Below are 23,879 nucleotides of genomic sequence, written 5' to 3'. Positions count from 1 at the left end.
GGTTATGTCCAGGCTACTGTGGTGTGGTGGGGTTATGTCCAGGCTACTGTGTTGTGGTGGGGTTATGTCCAGGCTACTGTGTTGTGGTGGGGTTATGTCCAGGCTACTGTGTTGTGGTGGGGTTATGTCCAGGGTACTGTGTTGTGGTGGGGTTATGTCCAGGCTACTGTGTTGTGGTGGGGTTATGTCCAGGCTACTGTGTTGTGGTGGGGTTATGTCCAGGCTACTGTGTTGTGGTGGGGTTATGTCCAGGCTACTGTGTTGTGGTGGGGTTATGTCCAGGCTACTGTGATGTGATGTGGTGGGGTTATGTCCAAGCTACTGTGTTGTGGTGGGGTTATGTCCAGGCTACTGTGTTGTGGTGGGGTTATGTCCAGGCTACTGTGTTGTGGTGGGGTTATGTCCAGGCTACTGTGTTGTGGTGGGGTTATGTCCAGGGTACTGTGTAATGGTGGGGTTATGTCCAGGGTACTGTGTTGTGGTGGGGTTATGTCCAGGCTACTGTGGTGTGGTGGGGTTATGTCCAGGGTACTGTGTTGTGGTGGGGTTATGTCCAGGCTACTGTGTTGTGGTGGGGTTATGTCCAGGCTACTGTGGTGGGGTTATGTCCAGGCTACTGTGTTGTGGTGGGGTTATGTCCAGGCTACTGTGTTGTGGTGGGGTTATGTCCAGGCTACTGTGATGTGGTGGGGTTATGTCCAGGCTACTGTGTTGTGGTGGGGTTATGTCCAGGCTACAGTACTGTGGTGGGGTTATGTCCAGGCTACTGTGATGTGATGTGGTGGGGTTATGTCCAGGCTACTGTGATGTGATGTGGTGGGGTTATGTCCAGGCTACTGTGTTGTGGTGGGGTTATGTCCAGGCTACTGTGTTGTGGTGGGGTTATGTCCAGGCTACTGTGATGTGGTGGGGTTATGTCAAGGCTACTGTGTTGTGGTGGGGTTATGTCCAGGCTACAGTACTGTGGTGGGGTTATGTCCAGGCTACTGTGTTGTGGTGGGGTTATGTCCAGGCTACTGTGTTGTGGTGGGGTTATGTCCAGGCTACTGTGTTGTGGTGGGGTTATGTCCAGGGTACTGTGTTGTGGTGGGGTTATGTCCAGGCTACTGTGATGTGATGTGGTGGGGTTATGTCCAGGCTACTGTGTTGTGGTGGGGTTATGTCCAGGCTACTGTGTTGTGGTGGGGTTATGTCCAGGGTACTGTGATGTGATGTGGTGGGGTTATGTCCAGGCTACTGTGTTGTGGTGGGGTTATGTCCAGGCTACTGTGATGTGATGTGGTGGGGTTATGTCCAGGCTACTGTGATGTGATGTGGTGGGGTTATGTCCAGGCTACTGTGATGTGATGTGGTGGGGTTATGTCCAGGCTACTGTGTTGTGGTGGGGTTATGTCCAGGCTACTGTGTTGTGGTGGGGTTATGTCCAGGCTACTGTGATGTGATGTGGTGGGGTTATGTCCAGGCTACTGTGTTGTGGTGGGGTTATGTCCAGGCTACTGTGATGTGATGTGGTGGGGTTATGTCCAGGCTACTGTGTTGTGGTGGGGTTATGTCCAGGCTACTGTGTTGTGGTGGGGTTATGTCCAGGCTACTGTGTTGTGGTGGGGTTATGTCCAGGCTACTGTGATGTGATGTGGTGGGGTTATGTCCAGGCTACTGTGATGTGATGTGGTGGGGTTATGTCCAGGCTACTGTGTTGTGGTGGGGTTATGTCCAGGCTACTGTGATGTGATGTGGTGGGGTTATGTCCAGGCTACTGTGTTGTGGTGGGGTTATGTCCAGCCTACTGTGTTGTGGTGGGGTTATGTCCAGACTACTGTGTTATGGTGGGGTTATGTCCAGGGTACTGTGATGTGGTGGGGTTATGTCCAGGCTACTGTGATGTGGTGGGGTTATGTCCAGGCTACTGTGTTGTGGTGGGGTTATGTCCAGGCTACTGTGTTGTGGTGGGGTTATGTCCAGGCTACTGTGTTGTGGTGGGGTTATGTCCAGGCTACTGTGTTGTGGTGGGGTTATGTCCAGGCTACTGTGATGTGATGTGGTGGGGTTATGTCCAGGCTACTGTGATGTGATGTGGTGGGGTTATGTCCAGGCTACTGTGTTGTGGTGGGGTTATGTCCAGGCTACTGTGATGTGATGTGGTGGGGTTATGTCCAGGCTACTGTGTTGTGGTGGGGTTATGTCCAGCCTACTGTGTTGTGGTGGGGTTATGTCCAGGCTACTGTGTTGTGGTGGGGTTATGTCCAGGGTACTGTGATGTGGTGGGGTTATGTCCAGGCTACTGTGATGTGGTGGGGTTATGTCCAGGCTACTGTGTTGTGGTGGGGTTATGTCCAGGCTACTGTGTTGTGGTGGGGTTATGTCCAGGCTACTGTGTTGTGGTGGGGTTATGTCCAGGCTACTGTGTTGTGGTGGGGTTATGTCCAGGGTACTGTGATGTGGAGGGGTTATGTCCAGGCTACTGTGATGTGGTGGGGTTATGTCCAGGCTACTGTGTTGTGGTGGGGTTATGTCCAGGCTACTGTGTTGTGGTGGGGTTATGTCCAGGCTACTGTGATGTGGTGGGGTTATGTCCAGGCTACTGTGATGTGGTGGGGTTATGTCCAGGCTACTGTGTTGTGGTGGGGTTATGTCCAGGCTACAGTACTGTGGTGGGGTTATGTCCAGGCTACTGTGTTGTGGTGGGGTTATGTCCAGGCTACAGTGTTGTGGTGGAGTCACGTGCAGGCTACAGTGTTGTGGTGGAGTCACGTGCAGGCTACAGTGTTGTGGTGGAGTCACGTGCAGGGTACAGTGTTGTGGTGGGGTCACGTGCAGGCTACAGTGTTGTGGTGGAGTCACGTGCAGGCTACAGTGTTGTGGTGGAGTCACGTGCAGGCTACAGTGTTGTGGTGGAGTCACATCCAGGCTACAGTGTTGTGGTGGAGTCACGTGCAGGCTACTGTGTTGTGGTGGGGTCACGTGCAGGCTACAGTGTTGTGGTGGGGTCACGTCCAGGCTACAGTGTTGTGGTGGAGTCACGTGCAGGCTACAGTGTTGTGGTGGAGTCACGTGCAGGCTACAGTGTTGTGGTGGGGTCACGTGCAGGCTACAGTGTTGTGGTGGGGTCACGTGCAGGCTACAGTGTTGTGGTGGGGTCACGTGCAGGCTACAGTGTTGTGGTGGGGTCACGTGCAGGCTACAGTGTTGTGGTGGAGTCACGTGCAGGCTACAGTGTTGTGGTGGAGTCACGTGCAGGCTACAGTGTTGTGGTGGAGTCACGTGCAGGCTACAGTGTTGTGGTGGGGTCACGTGCAGGCTACACTGTTGTGGTGGGGTCACGTGCAGGCTACAGTGTTGTGGTGGGGTCACGTGCAGGCTACAGTGTTGTGGTGGAGTCACGTGCAGGCTACAGTGTTGTGGTGGGGTCACGTGCAGGCTACAGTGTTGTGGTGGAGTCACGTGCAGGCTACAGTGTTGTGGTGGGGTCACGTGCAGGCTACAGTGTTGTGGTGGGGTCACGTGCAGGCTACAGTGTTGTGGTGGGGTCACGTGCAGGCTACAGTGTTGTGGTGGGGTCACGTGCAGGCTACAGTGTTGTGGTGGAGTCACGTGCAGGCTACAGTGTTGTGGTGGGGTCACGTGCAGGCTACAGTGTTGTGGTGGGGTCACGTGCAGGCTACAGTGTTGTGGTGGGGTCACGTGCAGGCTACAGTGTTGTGGTGGAGTCACGTGCAGGCTACAGTGTTGTGGTGGAGTCACGTCCAGGCTACAGTGTTGTGGTGGAGTCACGTGCAGGCTACAGTGTTGTGGTGGAGTCACGTGCAGGCTACAGTGTTGTGGTGGGGTCACGTGCAGGCTACAGTGTTGTGGTGGGGTCACGTGCAGGCTACAGTGTTGTGGTGGGGTCACGTGCAGGCTACAGTGTTGTGGTGGAGTCACGTGCAGGCTACAGTGTTGTGGTGGAGTCACGTCCAGGCTACAGTGTTGTGGTGGAGTCACGTCCAGGCTACAGTGTTGTGGTGGAGTCACGTCCAGGCTACAGTGTTGTGGTGGAGTCACGTCCAGGCTACAGTGTTGTGGTGGGGTCACGTGCAGGCTACAGTGTTGTGGTGGGGTCACGTGCAGGCTACAGTGTTGTGGTCACGTGCAGGCTACAGTGTTGTGGTGGAGTCACGTGCAGGCTACAGTGTTGTGGTGGAGTCACGTGCAGGCTACAGTGTTGTGGTGGAGTCACGTGCAGGCTACAGTGTTGTGGTGGGGTCACGTGCAGGCTACAGTGTTGTGGTGGGGTCACGTGCAGGCTACAGTGTTGTGGTGGGGTCACGTGCAGGCTACAGTGTTGTGGTGGGGTCACGTGCAGGCTACAGTGTTGTGGTGGGGTCACGTGCAGGCTACAGTGTTATGGTGGGGTCACGTGCAGGCTACAGTGTTGTGGTGGGGTCACGTGCAGGCTACAGTGTTGTGGTGGGGTCACGTGCAGGCTACAGTGTTGTGGTGGGGTCACGTGCAGGCTACAGTGTTGTGGTGGGGTCACGTGCAGGCTACAGTGTTGTGGTGGGGTCACGTGCAGGCTACAGTGTTGTGGTGGGGTCACGTGCAGGCTACAGTGTTGTGGTGGGGTCACGTGCAGGCTACAGTGTTGTGGTGGGGTCACGTGCAGGCTACAGTGTTGTGGTGGGGTCACGTGCAGGCTACAGTGTTGTGGTGGGGTCACGTGCAGGCTAGTGTTGTGGTGGGGTCACGTGCAGGCTACAGTGTTGTGGTGGGGTCACGTGCAGGCTACAGTGTTGTGGTGGGGTCACGTGCAGGCTACAGTGTTGTGGTGGGGTCACGTGCAGGCTACAGTGTTGTGGTGGGGTCACGTGCAGGCTACAGTGTTTTGGTGGAGTCACGTGCAGGCTACAGTGTTGTGGTGGGGTCACGTCCAGGCTACAGTGTTGTGGTGGGGTCACGTGCAGGCTACAGTGTTGTGGTGGGGTCACGTGCAGGCTACAGTGTTGTGGTGGGGTCACGTGCAGGCTACAGTGTTGTGGTAAGGTCACGTGCAGGCTACAGTGTGGTGGTGGGGTCACGTGCAGGCTACAGTGTGGTGGTGGGGTCACGTGCAGGCTACAGTGTTGTGGTGGGGTCACGTGCAGGCTACAGTGTTGTGGTGGAGTCACGTGCAGGCTACAGTGTTGTGGTGGGGTCACGTGCAGGCTACAGTGTTGTGGTGGGGTCACGTGCAGGCTACAGTGTTGTGGTGGGGTCACGTGCAGGCTACAGTGTTGTGGTGGGGTCACGTGCAGGCTACAGTGTGGTGGTGGGGTCACGTGCAGGCTACAGTGTTGTGGTGGGGTCACGTGCAGGCTACAGTGTTGTGGTGGGGTCACGTGCAGGCTACAGTGTTGTGGTGGGGTCACGTGCAGGCTACAGTGTTGTGGTGGGGTCACGTGCAGGCTACAGTGTTGTGGTGGGGTCACGTGCAGGCTACAGTGTTGTGGTGGGGTCACGTGCAGGCTACAGTGTTGTGGTGGGGTCACGTGCAGGCTACAGTGTTGTGGTGGGGTCACGTGCAGGCTACAGTGTTGTGGTGGGGTCACGTGCAGGCTACAGTGTTGTGGTGGGGTCACGTGCAGGCTACAGTGTTGTGGTGGGGTCACGTGCAGGCTACAGTGTTGTGGTGGGGTCACGTGCAGGCTACAGTGTTGTGGTGGGGTCACGTGCAGGCTACAGTGTTGTGGTGGGGTCACGTGCAGGCTACAGTGTTGTGGTGGGGTCACGTGCAGGCTACAGTGTTGTGGTGGGGTCACGTGCAGGCTACAGTGTTGTGGTGGGGTCACGTGCAGGCTACAGTGTTGTGGTGGGGTCACGTGCAGGCTACAGTGTTGTGGTGGGGTCACGTGCAGGCTACAGTGTTGTGGTGGGGTCACGTGCAGGCTACAGTGTTGTGGTGGGGTCACGTGCAGGCTACAGTGTTGTGGTGGGGTCACGTGCAGGCTACAGTGTTGTGGTGGGGTCACGTGCAGGCTACAGTGTTGTGGTGGGGTCACGTGCAGGCTACAGTGTTGTGGTGGGGTCACGTGCAGGCTACAGTGTTGTGGTGGGGTCACGTGCAGGCTACAGCACGGAGACAACACTAAGCCGCTGCCTCACAAGAACAAGACATCTCGGTGCTGACGCATCAAGGAAATATCCTCAGCATATAACTTGTCTTAAGCCGTCCATCTGTGTTGTGTTTACTTGGCTCTAGCCACTGGTCACGACTCTTACATCTTCCTCCCACTCACACTGATATCTTGCCACCATGGACCGGGGTTCGATTCCCGGGGCCAGCAGAAACAAATGGATAGAGTTTCTTTCACCCTATGCCCCTGTTAGCTAGCAGTAAATAGGTACCTGGGAGTTAGACAGCTGTTATGGGCTGCTTCCTGGGGTGTGTGTGTGGGGGGAGGGGGGAAGTTAGTTAGACAGTAACAGTTGATTGACAGTTGAGAGGAGGGCCAGAAGAGCAGGGCTCAACCCCCGCAAGCACAACTAGGTCAATACTATTACTATTATTACCTAACCTCACCACCCTACATTGTTGACCATTCAACAGCATCTGCCAATATTTCCTCCATCTTCAGAGTCTATCTAAATCGTCTTTGCAGTGTCTTATTCTGAATGTGTTTTCCCGCCCCACTCTTGCATCGTCTGCAAGAGTATTAGTAAGAGTATGTCCTACTACGGCAAGAGTAGTAAGAGTATGTCCTGGGACCTTATATATATATGTGGTCCCAGGACACCCCCTTCAAACTGTCCTTCACTGTGGCTTCACTCCATTTATACCGACTCTGCTGTCTTTGTAATAACCAATCTCTAAGCCAATTTACGATACCCTACACCCCCCCCCCAATATTATAGGCCTAACTTTTTACCGAGCCTCGCCTGAGGCACAGTATCAACAGCTTGGCTAAAGTCAAGGTACAGAATAATACATAACTATCTCAATATCGGATATTTCTCTTGTAAACAATGTTGAATTTCATTTCCAAAATATTATTATATACAATAATTATTGTGTAGTATAATAGACAGATCATTGTTAATTATTATAGACAATTATATAATTGTGTGAGCAATTATATGTGTGAGCGTCTGTTTTCAGTCCACTTTGCGTTGTGGTCTCCAAGACGTCTTATAGGTTATATAGTTATACAAACATATTTAAAGCTACTTACCGGACAGCATCTTCCTTCCGCACCCTTGAGAACGTCTTACCTGACGAAACAAAGAATTCCTAGTATTAGCATCCTTGCAACCGGTAATAATTCTGGCAAAGGATGAACACAAAGTTCAACGTCTTACTAAAAGCAGCAAATAACGATTCTGTTTTTTCCCCTCCACAGATCCGGCCGTAGTGGAGCCATACGCCGCTCTGTGGACAAAGAGGGTCAACCCATCCACTCCCAGGCATCAAGGAGCAGACAATGCAACATCGTCGGGTACCCTGGAACACCCTTGTGCCATCTGGAGCCTCCTGGAGCACCCAGGCGCAGTCTGGAGCATCCTGGAGCACCCAGGCGCAGTCTGGAGCATCCTGGAGCACCCAGGCGCAGTCTGGAGCACCCAGGCGCAGTCTGGAGCATCCTGGAGCACCTAGGCGCAGTCTGGAGCCTCCTGGAGCACCTAGGCGCAGTCTGGAGCATCCTGGAGCACCCAGGCGCAGTCTGGAGCATCCTGGAGCACCCAGGCGCAGTCTGGAGCACCCAGGCGCAGTCTGGAGCATCCTGGAGCACCCAGGCGCAGTCTGGAGCCTCCTGGAGCACTATTAACATGCTGGAGCACCCTTACGGTCAAAATTACAAATTGAAACTCACAAAACAGAACACAAATTATTCGGACATAAATATATATATATCATAACTTAGGAGTGGTTATCGTAAGCTTCAACAAGCTCTTGCTAAAAACATGTCAAATGTTTGGAACTTAATGAAAATACAAATAGCAAATCAGAAAGGTCACAGAATAATCCGGCAGACATGAAGCTCGGTGTATGAGTGTGCGTGTGTGTGTGTGTGTGTGTGTGTGTGTGTGTGTGTGTGTGTGTGTGTGCGTGCGTGTGTGTGTGTGTGTGTGTGTGTGTGTGTGTGTGTGTGTGTGTGAGAGGGCCGGAGAGCTGGACAAAGGACAGTACAGTCTAAGATAGACTTCTGTGATGCCGTGGTGGCGGTCCCGCCCCTTGGACGGTTGGTTTAGTTGTAAGGCCATAAGTCGTCTGTGATTGGTTATTACTTATAAAAGTGTGGTGTGGCGTGTCAGTGTGACCTAGAAGTGCCCGGGTCAAGGACCCCGCGTGTACATACCTGACCTCTCTTGAGGTCACCACCCTCCTCCTCTAGACGTGTCCACCTACTGACTGGCTAAGAGTCAAGACACCTGCGTCTACCCTTCAAGTCTGACGTCAGTCTTCAAGTCCGACACCGCTAACTGAAGCACCTGGAAACCGCCAAAAAAAAAAGTCCAGAAAAGTCGTTGAAACTATTCAGACGATGAGTCACAATAACGGGGCTGAAGAAGTGATGACCAGGCCACTCAGAAGACAGAGAAGGGAAGACGTTTCGGTCTGAAACGTCACACGACTTAACAAAAGGTCCAGAACGGACCGAAACCTCGACGCTTCTCCATCTTCTGAGTTCTAGTTTGGTCATCATTAACTGAAACTATATTACCTTAAAAACAAAATGCACTATAGATATATCTAATATATCCTTAAGTTATACAGAACAGCTTTCATATATCAAGACAAGGCCTACCGAGCAGACATCGAGCATAAGCGCGTACATATTGTACGCTGTATCAGTAGCTGTTGAGCACAGTAATGTAATGCTTTAATTCGGGTATATTTCAGTGGAACTGGAAACACAAATTAGACACGAATGACTCTTTAGAAGACGTAGCTAGCCAGGACCCGGATTCACGAAGCAGTTACGCAAGTACTTATGAACCTGTACATCTTTTCTCAATCTTTGGCGGCTTTGTTTACAATTATTAAACAGTTAATGAGCTCCGAAGCACCAGGAGGCTGTTTATAACAATAACAACAGTTGATTGTGAAGTTTTCATGCTTGTAAACTGTTTAATAAATGTAACCAAAGCCGTCAAAGATTGAGGAAAGATGAACACGTTCGTAAGTACTTGCGTAACAGCTTCGTGAATCTGTCCGCAGATGTGTCGAGACCTGCTGATGCCCACCCTTACAAGGCACTTCAAATGACACCCATTTCCCCTACATCTTAATGTAATCATTCCATCGAAATGTTATAATTATTACCCAGCTAAGCTGAGAGCATCACCTTCCATTGATCTTTCCTCCCCTCTCATGACTATCCCTACTCACCATTCACATGATATATAACAGTTATTTGCCCAAGATTTAATATGTATTATAAGGAGGGCGGAATATCCCGCCGCGCGTGCCCGGAGGGTCCCGTCAGCCCGTCGCGTCACCCCCGCTTCCAGTGTTGCCAACACAAAGGGCTGCTTTTTCCCGCCTGTTATTGCTGTCTCCACCACCGGGGGGAGGGGGGGGGGGGTTATTGCTGTAATTATTAGCATGTTATATATCGCAGAGACAATGTTTGTACAAATAGGAATGTTTTTTTATTTCATCTGTAAATGTGTTTGTTTCTATTGTTTGTATATATCGTGGAGCCTTTTGGCAAATAATATCCATGAGCTCCGCCATTTTACGACTCACTAGGCGAGTCTGGCTTCCGCGACGGCCATGATGGTTTCATCATTTATAAATAAAACATAAAGTAGCTTTAATGACTATCCTGCTGGAGACTCGCCTGTGAGCCCGTAGCTGGGGACGTTCACGTTCACAGTGTTCCCACACGCCTGGTGCTAGCTATGTGCTCACCACCGTTTTCTATATTCCCATTCTTGGCCAGTTCACGCAGATTACCATAGTTTACCCTCCTCGTTGCCCAATAATACTTTCAATAGCCAGATATAAAGTCATATGTATTCAAAATCATCTGATACGTAACAACGATTGATGTAAAAACTACGAAATCTGACTTGACACGCCCAAAAATATTGATAATTTAACATTATTTGTACATACATATATATATATATATAAATATATATATATATATTGGCCTACTACGCACTACATGGCCTACTATGCAAGGCCAGATTTACCTAATAAGCTGCGTTTTTCTGTAGTTAAATATTTCCTAAATATTTTTATATGGAATGATAAAGCTATCCTTAATATTCTATGATTTTTTTTTCAATACGAGTCAAAACTAACGTACAAATATGACCAAACCTAACCTAACCTATCTTGAACTAACCTAACATAACTAAGTCAGTAATTCATGTTCCTAATATAATAATATTAATTCATATAAACCAATTGGAAAAACTTTGTTGAAAATCACGGCCTATTAGGCAACTTGAACCTTGCATACTAGGCCGAGTAGTGCATTATGGCTATTAAGTACATTATATATATATATATATATATATATATATATATATATATATATATATATATATATATATATATATATATATATATGTCGTACCTAATAGCCAGAACGCACTTCTCAGCCTACTATTCAAGGCCCGATTTGCCTAATAAGCCAAGTTTTCATGAATTAATGTTTTTTCGTCTACCTAACCTACCTAACCTAACCTAACCTAGCTTTTTTTGGCTACCTAACCTAACCTTACCTATAAATATAGGTTAGGTTAGGTTAGGTAGGGTTGGTTAGGTTCGGTCATATATCTACGTTAATTTTAACTCCAATAAAATAAAATTGACCTCATACATAGAGAAAAGGGTTGCTTTATCATTTCATAAGAAAAAAATTATAGTAAATATATTAATTCAGGAAAACTTGGCTTACTAGGCAAATCTGGCCTTGAATAGTAGGCTGAGAAGTGAGTTCTGGCTACTAGGTACGACATATATATATATATATATATATATATATATATATATATATATATATATATATATATATATATATATGTCGTACCTAATAGCCAGAACGCACTTCTCAGCCTACTATTCAAGGCCCGATTTGCCTAATAAGCCAAGTTTTCCTGAATTAATATATTTACTATAATTTTTTTCTTATGAAATGATAAAGCAATCCTTTTCTCTATGTATGAGGTCAATTTTTTTTTATTGGAGTTAAAATTAACGTAGATATATGACCGAACCTAACCAACCCTACCTAACCTAACCTAACCTATATTTATAGGTTAGGTTAGGTTAGGTAGCCAAAAAAAAGCTAGGTTAGGTTAGGTTAGGTTAGGTAGGTTAGGTAGTCGAAAAAACATTAATTCATGAAAACTTGGCTTATTAGGCAAATCGGGCCTTGAATAGTAGGCTGAGAAGTGCGTTCTGGCTATTAGGTAGGACATATATATATATATATATATATATATATATATATATATATATATATATATATATAATATATATACACACACCCACACACACCTTTCAAATTCTCTTTACTCTGTCATATGAGAGTTATTCATATGTATCCAAGACTGTTGATGTATACTTTAATATCCGGTTTAGTGATTGTTCCTGAGCGCCTCCTTGACCAGGTGAGCCCCTTGAGCGCCTCCTTGACCAGGTGAGCCCCTTGAGCGCCTCCTTGACCAGGTGAGCCCCTTGAGCGCCTCCTTGACCAAGTGAGCCCCTTGAGCGCCTCCTTGACCAGGTGAGCCCCTTGAGCGCCTCCTTGACCAAGTGAGCCCCTTGAGCGCCTCCTTGACCAGGTGAGCCCCTTGAGCGCCTCCTTGACCAGGTGAGCCCCTTGAGCGCCTCCTTGACCAGGTGAGCCCCTTGAGCGCCTCCTTGACCAGGTGAGCCCCTTGAGCGCCTCCTTGACCAGGTGAGCCCCTTGAGCGCCTCCTTGACCAGGTGAGCACCTTGAGCGCCTCCTTGACCAAGTGAGCACCTTGAGCGCCTCCTTGACCAAGTGAGCCCCTTGAGCGCCTCCTTGACCAAGTGAGCCCCTTGGGCACCTCCTTGACCAGGTGAGCACCTTGAGCGCCTCCTTGACCAGGTGAGCCCCTTGAGCGCTTCCTTGACCAGGTGAGCCCCTTGAGCGCTTCCTTGACCAGGTGAGCCCCTTGAGTGCCTCCTTGACCAAGTGAGCCCCTTGAGCGCCTCCTTGACCAGTTGAGCACCTTGAGCGCATCCTTGACCAAGTGAGCCCATTGAGCGCCTCCTTGACCAAGTGAGCCCCTTGAGCGCCTCCTCGACCAAGTGAGCACCTTGAGCGCCTCCTTGACCAGTTGAGCACCTTGAGCGCCTCCTTGACCAAGTGAGCCCCCTTGAGCGCCTCCTTGACCAGTTGAGCCCCTTGAACGCCTCCTTAACCAAGTGAGCCCCTTAAGCGTCTCCTTGACCAAGTGAGCACCTTGAGCGCCTCCTTGACCAAGTGAGCACCTTGAGCGCCTCCTTGACCAAGTGAGCACCTTGAGCGCCTCCTTGACCAAGTGAGCACCTTGAGCGCCTCCTTGACCAAGTGAGCCCCCCTTGAGCGCCTCCTTGACCAAGTGAGCCCCCTTGAGCGGCTCCTTGACCAGTTGAGCCCCTTGAGCGCCACCTTGACCAGGTGAGCACCTTGAGCGCCTCCTTAACCTTCCTTGTCTGCAATATCATTTAGGGAAAATGCGGGTAACTCCATTAACGGGAGTGTAAAATATAATTAGCTTATACTTAATTACCAGTTAATTGTGACATTTGATATATATATATATTAAAACAATATTGGTTTTTAAGTTAGATATTGAAAATACAAAATGTATGTTTCTATGCGATAGTAGGTCTACTTGTCCCCCTTATAAACAGGTGTTTATATATATGATGTCCCTTATAAACAGGTGTTTATATATATATATATGATGTGGGAAGACTGGGAGTGTGTGTCATTTTCACAATAATATATCCACCAGTATCCAATAGTTTGGAAAATATTATCCGATGAGATTTTGATTATATATTAATGTAGTATTAGCAGCTTTTTTATAATGGGCAGTTGTTGGTCTATCATATATAACACAAGTTTGAGGAACAATTAATGTATAGGGGGGATTACAAGCTGTTTCATAATGATAAATATATATATATATATAAATTAGGCATTAATATTGCCAGTTATCCCATATCGAGATGACTTACTCATTAAGAACGTCGCTGAACCTCAAGATGTGAACAAAGTACTATTGGTGGCTGGTACGAGATGCCCGCACTAGAAATTTTCCTTTTTAAGACAACTCATAGCCCAGTCGATAGAGCTCCGGCCTTACACGCGTGGGGTGCACGGTTCGAAACCTATACAGCCCAGGTGAATGGAATACCCGTACCAGCATCACCATCTACCACATCTCTCTCATCATTGCACCCTGATACCTATTGGGTATGTGCCCAACATGGTCGTATTAGGAAGGAGAGGGAGACACGGGCATTCACATCATAAAACAAGCCTAGTGTGACACATTTCCTAGTGTGACACATCTGAGTTTGGAAATTCCCAAGAGTTATAAGATTTGAGAGCTCAAGAGCTAGCAGGTCGAGAAGACGGGCAAGTGCTGCCCTCTATTGTTCACACATGCTACACGAGTCATACACGTCGCGACGTCTGCTGAACGGGAAGATGAGAGCGCCTGCAAATTATCCATTGCAGGAAGGTCCACTACGATAGAATTTATGCGACTTATATAACCAGGAACTAAAAGTTTACACGACTAATACAACCACAATTATAAGTTTACACGACTAATACAACCACAATTATAAGTTTACACGACTAATACAACCACAATTATAAGTTTACACGACTAATACAACCACAATTATAAGTTTACACGACTAATACAACCACAATTATAAGTTTACACGACTAATACAACCACAATTATAAGTTTACACGACTAATACAACCACAATTATAAGTTTACACGACTAATACAACCACAATTATAAGTTTACACGACTAATACAACCACAATTATAAGTTTACACGACTAATACAACCACAATTATAAGTTTACACGACTAATACAACCACAATTATAAGTTTACACGACTAATACAACCACAATTATAAGTTTACACGACTAATACAACCACAATTATAAGTTTACACGACTAATACAACCACAATTGTAATCCTAACTACAATTAATACTAACACAAAAGCCTTATTTCCTAAAACTTTCGAATCATCTGAAGATTCATAAACGTCAAAGTCATATCTGGTGAATCCATCCTACCAATTTACAATTTAAATACTCTAATTTAATCATTTCAGGTGCACAATTCTTGTATATTTAATTCCCCTAAGTTATAGAGGCCAACGAAGCCTAACTTTACGAATCCAAATTCGCATTCAAGTTGGTATATCCAAGTTCGGATCCTTAACGGTCACGAACCTGAGTCTGTATTTATAATCTGTGATGGATAAACTTACCCAGGGGCCCGATTCACGAAGCAGTTACGCAAGCACTTACGAACCAGTCCATCTTTTCTCAATCTTTGGCGGCTTTGTTTACAATTATAAAACAGGTAATGAGCTCCGAAACACCAGGAGGCTGTTTATAACAATAACAACAGTAGATTGGCAAGTATTCATGCTTGTAAACAGTTTACGATATGAAACCAAAGCCGTCACAAATATTGAGAAAAGCTGTACAGGTTCGTAAGTACTTGCGTAACTGCTTCGTGCATTTGGCCCCTGGTTATTAACGTGGATATTTAAGTCAGCTTTACCATTGACCACGTCCGAGAAATGCTCTGCTTGACACACTGTGAAAAGAGGAATAGTTTCCCCCCAAACAATAAAACCGTTTTTTTTTTGTAGCTTCCAAAACAACAGGTTCTAAGTTGAGCCTTTGTTGAGAGTGCTAGAGCCTCTAGAGGGGCTGGCGTTAATATACTGAGCAGTGAGAGGTGTTACGGCTAATATACTGAGCAGTGAGAGGTGTTACGGCTAATATACTGAGCAGTGAGAGGAGTTACGGCTAATATACTGAGCAGTGAGAGGAGTTACGGCTAATATACTGAGCAGTGAGAGGTGTTACGGCTAATATACTGAGCAGTGAGAGGAGTTACGGCTAATATACTGAGCAGTGAGAGGTGTTACGGCTAATATACTGAGCAGTGAGAGGTGTTACGGCTAATATACTGAGCGGTGAGAGGTGTTACGGCTAATATACTGAGCGGTGAGAGGAGTTACGGCTAATATACTGAGCAGTGAGAGGTGTTACGGCTAATATACTGAGCGGTGAGAGGTGTTACGGCTAATATACTGAGCGGTGAGAGGTGTTACGGCTAATATACTGAGCGGTGAGAGGTGTTACGGCTAATATACTGAGCGGTAAGATCATCCCTGCCTAAAGCTTGGTGAAGGAGAGAGGATGGTTGCAGATTTAATCAGCACCTCAAACTCAGTATTTCAAAACTAGCAACAATTAATGGATCAGGAGGCTCGGGAACGCGTCGAGGACGACAGTCGTTGATGTATGACTTGAGACGCCTACAGGCCCCCGACAGGCAGACGACAACCATGTATATATTAAGACAACACAAAACCCATTACCCTGTACGTGCGTGCGTGTGTGTGTGTGTGTGTGTGTGTGTGTGTGTGTGTGTGTGTGTGTGTGTGTGTGTGTGTGTGTGTGTGTGTGTGCGTGCGTGCGTGCGCGTGCGTGTATGTTAAGTTCACGAGTGCGGCCGTGTTATCGTTATCCCAAGTTGTCATGCATTATACATAATAACTTAAGTTATCACAAACCATATGTGGACATTAATGGGGGACTTACATATAAAGGTGTTGTGCTCCTTAGCCCCAATTGGACAAGGTAACGACCCAACTACCACCTTCAAACTGAGCTCATTTCCCAACTGTTGACACCAACTGTACATAATTACTGGATTACCCCACCAATCCCAAGCTCTTAACACACACCTAGTTACACAACCCCTGAAATACCATCCCCCCCCCCCCCCACCACCACCAAATTGCCTACTAAGATGTTGATACTAACTATCTCATAATCCCCAAATTGCCCGCCCGCCTGTCTGTGATGTTGACAGGTGACATAATGCCTGGGTGGCCCACCTGTCTCCCAAGACGGTGAGGTATTAGTACACACCTGTCCCGGCTGTCTCCCAAGACGGTGAGGTATTAGTACACACCTGTCCCGGCTGTCTCCCAAGACGGTGAGGACACCTGTCCCGGCTGTCCTCATGCACCAGGAGGCAATAGCTCACTCACTAGCGGACGGGGCCGCGGGGACCTTCATCCCCAGAAATCAACGCACGGTAACCGCGCGGTAACTGCAAGGTATCCGCACGGTAACTGCGCGGTAACTGCAAGGTATCCGCACGGTAACCGCGCGGTAACTGCAAGGTATCCGCACGGTAACCGCGCGGTAACTGCAAGGTATCCGCAGGGTAACTGCAAGGTATCCGCAGGGTAACTGCACGGTAACTGCAAGGTATCCGCAGGGTAACCGCACGGTAACTGCAAGGTATCAGCACGGTAACCGCACGGTAACTGCAAGGTATCAGCACAGTAACCGCACGGTAACTGCACGGTAACCGCACGGTATCAGCACGGTAACCGCACAGTAACCGCACAGTAACCACACGGTAACCGCACAGTAACCGCACAGTAACCACACGGTAACCACACGGTAACCGCACGGTAACCGCACAGTAACTGCATGGTAACTGCACGGTAACCGCACGGTAACCGCACAGTAACCGCACGGTAACTGCAAGGTATCCGCAGGGTAACTGCACGGTAACTGCAAGGTATCCGCAGGGTAACTGCACGGTAACTGCAAGGTATCCGCAGGGTAACCGCACGGTAACTGCAAGGTATCCGCAGGGTAACTGCACGGTAACTGCAAGGTATCCGCAGGGTAACTGCACGGTAACTGCAAGGTATCCGCAGGGTAACCGCACGGTAACTGCAAGGTATCAGCACGGTAACCGCACGGTAACTGCAAGGTATCAGCACAGTAACCGCACGGTAACTGCATGGTATCCGCACGGTAACTGTAAGGTAACCGCACGTAAATGCAAGGTATCCGCACGGTATCCGCACGGTAACTGTAAGGTAACCGCACGTAACTGCAAGGTATCCGCATGGTTACCACATAGTAACCGCAAGGTACCCGCATGGTGAGCGCAAGTTAACGGCAAGGTACCCACCTCATGGTTGTGAGCCCCCCTCACCCAAGACGGTCCCGACAACACTGCCCCTTCCCCAGTGTCCCCGGTGTCCCCGGTGTCGCCGGTGTCGCTGGTGTCCCCGGTGTCGCCGGTGTCGCCGGTGTCCCCGGTGTCGCCGGTGTCGCCGGTGTCGCCGGTGTCCCCAGTGTCGCCGGTGTCCCCGGTGTCGCCGGTGTCGCCGGTGTCGCCGGTGTCGCCGGTGTCGCCGGTGTCCCCGGTGTCGCCGGTGTCGCCAGTGTCGCCAGTGTCGCCAGTGTCCCCGGTGTCCCCGGTGTCCCCGGTGTCCCCGGTGTCCCCGGTGTCGCCGGTGTCGCCGGTGTCCCCGGTGTCGCCGGTGTCCCCGGTGTCCCCGGTGTCCCCGGTGTCGCCGGTGTCCCCGGTGTCGCCGGTGTCGCCGGTGTCGCCGGTGTCCCCGGTGTCCCCGGTGTCCCCGGTGTCGCCGGTGTCCCCGGTGTCGCCGGTGTCCCCGGTGTCCCCGGTGTCCCCGGTGTCGCCGGTGTCCCCGGTGTCGCCGGTGTCCCCGGTGTCCCCGGTGTCCCCGGTGTCCCCGGTGTCGCCAGTGTCGCCAGTACGCGAGACGCACAACTCACCACCAATATATTTCAAGCTTTAGGGTTAGCTTTCTGCATATTTTTTAACCTGTTGCTGAAAAATTAAATTGGTCGAATATCTACCTGGAAATGTAAAGGATTCCACAGCAGCTGACATGCCTGGAGGAAGCTAGAGGCGCCAGAGACCTACCGGGTGCTAGAGGCGCCAGAGACCTACCGGGTGCTAGAGGCGCCACAGGGACCTACCGGGTGCTAGAGGCGCCAGAGACCTACCGGGTGCTAGAGGCGCCACAGGGACCTACCGGGTGCTAGAGGCGCCAGAGACCTACCGGGTGCTAGAGGCGCCAGAGACCTACCGGGTGCTAGAGGCGCCAGAGACCTACCGGGTGCTAGAGGCGCCAGAGACCTACCGGGTGCTAGAGGCGCCACAGGGACCTACCGGGTGCTAGAGGCGGCAGAGACCTAACGGGTGCTAGAGGCGCCAGAGACCTACCGGGTGCTAGAGGCGCCAGAGACCTACCGGGTGCTAGAGGCGCCAGAGACCTACCGGGTGCTAGAGGCGCCAGAGACCTACCGGGTGCTAGAGGCGCCACAGGGACCTACCGGGTGCTAGAGGCGCCAGAGACCTACCGGGTGCTAGAGGCGCCAGAGACCTACCGGGTGCTAGAGGCGCCAGAGACCTACCGGGTGCTAGAGGCGCCAGAGACCTACCGGGTGCTAGAGGCGCCAGAGACCTACCGGGTGCTAGAGGCGCCACAGGGACCAACCGAGTGCTAGAGGCGCCAAAGGGACCTACCGGGTGCTAGAAGCGCCAAAGGGACCTGCCGGGTGCTAGAGGCGCCAGAAAGGGACCTACCGGGTGCTAGAGGCGCCAAAGGGACCTACCGGGTGCTAGAGGCGCCAGAGACCTACTTGATGCTAGAGGCGCCAGAGACCTACCGGGTGCTAGAGGCGCCAGAAAGGGACCTACCGGGTGCTAGAGGCGCCAGAGACCTACCGGGTGCTAGAGGCGCCAAAGGGACCTACCGGGTGCTAGAGGCGCCAGAGACCTACCGGGTGCTAGAGGCGCCAGAGACCTACCGGGTGCTAGAGGCGCCACAGGGACCTACCGGGTGCTAGAGGCGCCAAAGGGACCTACCGGGTGCTAGAGGCGCCAAAGGGACCTACCGGGTGCTAGAGGCGCCAGAAAGGGACCTACCGGGTGCTAGAGGCGCCAAAGGGACCTACCGGGTGCTAGAGGCGCCAGAGACCTACCGGGTGCTAGAGGCGCCAAAGGGACCTACCGGGTGCTAGAGGCGCCAGAGACCTACTTGATGCTAGAGGCGCCAAAGGGACCTACCGGGTGCTAGAGGCGCCAGAGACCTACTTGATGCTAGAGGCGCCAAAGGGACCTACCGGGTGCTAGAGGCGCCAAAGGGACCTACCGGGTGCTAGAGGCGCCAGAAAATGACCTACCGGGTGCTAGTGGCGCCAAAGGGACCTACCGGGTGCTAGAGACGCCAAAGGGACCTACCGGGTGCTAGAGGCGCCAAAGGGACCTACCGGATGCTAGTGGCGCCAGAGACCTACCGGGTGCTAGAGGCGCCAAAGGGACCTACCGGGTGCTAGAGGCGCCAGAGACCTACCGGGTGCTAAAGGCGCCAAAGGGACCTACCGGGTGCTAGAGGCGCCAGAGACCTACCGGGTGCTAGTGGCGCCAGAGACCTACCGGGTGCTAGAGGCGCCAAAGGGACCTACCGGGTGCTAGAGGCGCCAGAAAAGGACCTACCGGGTGCTAGAGGCGCCAGAGACCTACCGGGTGCTAGAGGCGCCAGAAAAGAACATACCGGGTGCTAGAGGCGCCAAAGGGACCTACCGGGTGCTAGTGGCGCCAGAGACCTACCGGGTGCTAGAGGCGCCAAAGGGACCTACCGGGTGCTAGAGGCGCCAGAGACCTACCGGGTGCTAGAGGCGCCAGAGACCTACCGGGTGCTAGAGGCGCCAGAAAAGAACCTACCGGGTGCTAGAGGCGCCAAAGGGACCTACCGGGTGCTAGAGGCGCCAGAAAAGGACCTACCGGGTGCTAGAGGCGCCAGAGACCTACCGGGTGCTAGAGGCGCCAGAAAAGAACATACCGGGTGCTAGAGGCGCCAAAGGGACCTACCGGGTGCTAGTGGCGCCAGAGACCTACCGGGTGCTAGAGGCGCCAAAGGGACCTACCGGGTGCTAGAGGCGCCAGAGACCTACCGGGTGCTAGAGGCGCCAAAGGGACCTACCGGGTGCTAGAGGCGCCAGAAAAGAACCTACCGGGTGCTAGAGGCGCCAAAGGGACCTACCGGGTGCTAGAGGCGCCAGAAAAGGACCTACCGGGTGCTAGAGGCGCCAGAGACCTACCGGGTGCTAGAGGCGCCAGAAAAGAACCTACCGGGTGCTAGAGGCGCCAAAGGGACCTACCGGGTGCTAGAGGCGCCAAAAGGACCTACCGGGTGCTAGTGGCGCCAGAGACCTACCGGGTGCTAGAGGCGCCAGAGACCTACTGGGTGCTAGAGGCGCCAAAGGGACCTACCGGGTGCTAGAGGCGCCAGAAAAGAACCTACCAGGTGCTAGAGGCGCCAAAGGGACCTACCGGGTTCTAGAGGCGCCAGAAAAGGACCTACTGGGTGCTAGAGGCGCCAGAAAAGGACCTACCGGGTGGTAGAGGCGCCAAAGGGACCTACCGGGTGCTAGAGGCGCCAAAGGGATCTACCGGGTGCTAGAGGCGCCAGAGACCTACCGGGTGCTAGTGGCGCCAGAGACCTACCGGGTGCTAGAGGCGCCAAAGGGACCTACCGGGTGCTAGAGGCGCCAGATACCTACCGGGTGCTAGAGGCGCCAAAGGGACCTACCGGGTGCTAGAGGCGCCAGAAAAGGACCTACCGGGTGCTAGAGGCGCCAAAGGGACCTACCGGGTGCTAGAGGCGCCAAAGGGACCTACCGGGTGCTAGAGGCGCCAAAGGGACCTACCGGGTGCTAGAGGCGCCAGAGACCTACCGGGTGCTAATGGCGCCAGAGACCTACCGGGTGCTAGAGGCGCCAGAGACCTACCGGGTGCTAATGGCGCCAGAGACCTACCGGGTGCTAGAGGCGCCAGAGACCTACCGGGTGCTAGAGGCTCCAGAAAAGGACCTACCGGGTGCTAGAGGCGCCAAAGGGACCTACCGGGTGCTAGAGGCGCCAGAGACCTACTGGGTGCTAGAGGCGCCAGAGACCTACCGGGTGCTAGAGGCGCCAAAGGGACCTACCGGGTGCTAGAGGCGCCAGAAAAGGACCTACCGGGTGCTAGTGGCGCCAAAGGGACCTACCGGGTGCTAGAGACGCCAAAGGGACCTACCGGGTGCTAGAGGCGCCAAAGGGACCTACCGGGTGCTAGAGGCGCCAGAAAAGGACCTACCGGGTGCTAGAGGCGCCAAAGGGACCTACCGGGTGCTAGAGGCGGCAAAGGGACCTACCGGGTGCTAGAGGCGCCAAAGGGACCTACCGGGTTCTAGAGGCGCCAAAGGGACCTACCGGGTTCTAGAGGCGCCAGAGACCTACCGGGTGCTAGAGGCGCCAGAGACCTACCGGGTGCTAGAGGCGCCAGAGACCTACCGGGTGCTAGAGGCGCCAGAGACCTACTGGGTGCTAGAGGCGCCAGAGACCTACCGGGTGCTAGAGGCGCCAGAGACCTACCGGGTGCTAGAGGCGCCAGAGACCTACTGGGTGCTAGAGGCGCCAAAGGGACCTACATGGTGCTAGAGGCGCCAAAGGGACCTACCGGGTGCTAGAGGCGCCAAAGGGACCTACCGGGTTCTAGAGGCGCCTGAGACCTACCGGGTGCTAGAGGCGCCAGAGACCTACTGGGTGCTAGTGGCGCCAGAGACCTACTGGGTGCTAGAGGCGCCAAAGGGACCTACCGGGTGCTAGAGGCGCCAGAGACCTACCGGGTGCTAGAGGCGCCAAAGGGACCTACCGGGTGCTTGAGGCGCCAAAGGGACCTACCGGGTTCTAGAGGCGCCAGAGACCTACCGGGTGCTAGAGGCGCCAAAGGGACCTACCGGGTGCTAGAGGCGCCAAAGGGACCTACCGGGTTCTAGAGGCGCCAGAGACCTACCGGGTGCTAGAGGCGCCAAAGACCTACCGGGTGCTAGAGGCGCCAGAGACCTACCGGGTGCTAGAGGCGCCAGAGACCTACTGGGTGCTAGAGGCGCCAGAGACCTACTGGGTGCTAGAGGCGCCAGAGACCTACCGGGTGCTAGAGGCGCCAGAGACCTACCGGGTGCTAGAGGCTCCAGAAAAGGACCTACCGGGTGCTAGAGGCGCCAAAGGGACCTACCGGGTGCTAGAGGCGCCAAAGGGACCTACCGGGTGCTAGAGGCGCCAAAGGGACCTACCGGGTGCTAGAGGCGCCAGAAAATGACCTACCGGGTGCTAGTGGCGCCAAAGGGACCTACCGGGTGCTAGAGACGCCAAAGGGACCTACCGGGTGCTAGAGACGCCAAAGGGACCTACCGGGTGCTAGAGGCGCCAAAGGGACCTACCGGGTGCTAGAGGCGCCAAAGGGACCTACCGGGTGCTAGAGGCGCCAAAGGGACCTACCGGGTGCTAGAGGCGCCAAAGGGACCTACCGGGTTCTAGAGGCGCCAGAGACCTACCGGGTGCTAGAGGCGCCAGAGACCTACCGGGTGCTAGAGGCGCCAGAGACCTACCGGGTGCTAGAGGCGCCAGAGACCTACTGGGTGCTAGAGGCGCCAGAGACCTACTGGGTGCTAGAGGCGCCAGAGACCTACCGGGTGCTAGAGGCGCCAAAGGGACCTACCGGGCATTAGAGACGCCAGAAAAGGACCTACCGGGCACTAGAGGCGCCAGAAAGGAACCTACCGGGTACTAGAGGCGCCAGAAAGGAACCTACCGGGTACTAGAGGCGCCAGAAAGGGTCCTACCGGGTACTAGAGGCACCAGAAAAGGACCTACCGGGTACTAGAGGCGCCAGAAAGGGACCTACCGGGTACTAGAGGCGCCAGAAAGGAACCTACCGGGTACTAGAGGCGCCAGAAAGGGACCTACCGGGTACTAGAGGCGCCAGAAAGGAACCTACCGGGTACTAGAGGCGCCAGAAAGGGACCTACCGGGTACTAGAGGCACCAGAAAGGGACCTACCGGGTACTAGAGGCGCCAGAAAGGGACCTACCGGGCACTAGAGGCACCAGAAAGGGACCTACCGGGTACTAGAGGCGCCAGAAAGGGACCTACCGGGCACTTGAGGCGCCAGAAAGGGACCTACCGGGTACTAGAGGCGCCAGAAAGGGACCTACCGGGTACTAGAGGCGCCAGAAAGGGACCTACCGGGTACTAGAGGCGCCAGAAAGGGACCTACCGGGTACTAGAGGCGCCAGAAAGGAACCTACTGGGTGCTAGAGGCGCCAGAAAGGGACCTACCGGGCACTAGAGGCACCAGAAAGGGACCTACCGGGTACTAGAGGCGCCTGAATGGGACGTACCGGGCACTACAGGCGCCAGAAAGGGACCTACCGGGTACTAGAGGCGCCAGAAAGGGACCTACCGGGTACTAGAGGCGCCAGAAAGGGTCCTACCGGGCACTAGAGGCGCCAGAAAAGGACCTACCGGGCACTAGAGGCGCCAGAAAGGGACCTACCGGGTACTACAGGCGCTAGAAAAGGACCTACCGGGCACTAGAGGCGCCAGAAAAGGACCTACCGGGCACTAGAGGCGCCAGAAAGGGACCTACCGGGCGCTAGAGGCGCCAGGAAAGGACCTACCGGGTACTACAGGCGCCAGAAAAGGACCTATCGGCTGCCAGAGGCGCCAGAAGGAATGTGTATTGTTCAGGTCGCCGCCAACAACATGTCAACAACACATCGAGGAAATACAAATAATTTATTTACGAATAATTACAACATGAAAGATATTGAGCACAAAACAAAGTATCTTCAACGCTCGTCTGCAGATAAAATCCAATATTAAACTGCAATACTAATAAGTGACAATAATGACCGTCATATTAAACAAAACAGTTCATTTCAAAACAACTAAACACCATGGAAGGCATGTTTAAGAAAAGTCAAACACAACCCGTTTTTTAC

At 52.6% G+C, this 23,879-nt stretch overlaps 2 protein-coding genes across 2 annotated transcripts in view; one reads left to right on the top strand and one right to left on the bottom strand.

Moving 5' to 3' along the window:
• The window catches only part of LOC123767553 (CD82 antigen), a 690,815-nt gene extending 680,360 nt beyond the window's left edge, over positions 1 to 10,455 (top strand). The window contains exon 4 of the mRNA XM_069310377.1: positions 7,353 to 10,455. The gene's annotated coding sequence lies outside the window, so the exon portion shown is untranslated. The remainder of the gene's footprint in view (positions 1 to 7,352) is intronic.
• Positions 10,456 to 11,550: 1,095 nt separating this feature from the next.
• LOC123767869 (fibril-forming collagen alpha chain-like) lies at positions 11,551 to 19,605 on the bottom strand. The gene is made up of 4 exons (XM_069310248.1): positions 19,577 to 19,605; positions 17,234 to 17,837; positions 14,182 to 14,258; positions 11,551 to 12,637 (listed from the first exon to the last, which is right to left on the bottom strand). The coding sequence occupies exons 1-4, from the start codon at positions 19,603 to 19,605 to the stop codon at positions 11,551 to 11,553; spliced, it is 1,797 nt and encodes a 598-aa protein (XP_069166349.1).
• Positions 19,606 to 23,879: the final 4,274 nt, after the last annotated feature.

This window comes from Procambarus clarkii, chromosome 67 (assembly GCF_040958095.1).
Source record: "Procambarus clarkii isolate CNS0578487 chromosome 67, FALCON_Pclarkii_2.0, whole genome shotgun sequence".
In the NCBI taxonomy this organism is placed as follows: domain Eukaryota; kingdom Metazoa; phylum Arthropoda; class Malacostraca; order Decapoda; family Cambaridae; genus Procambarus; species Procambarus clarkii.
Note: the sequence above shows the minus strand (reverse complement) of the source record. Positions and strands in the feature narration are given on the sequence as shown.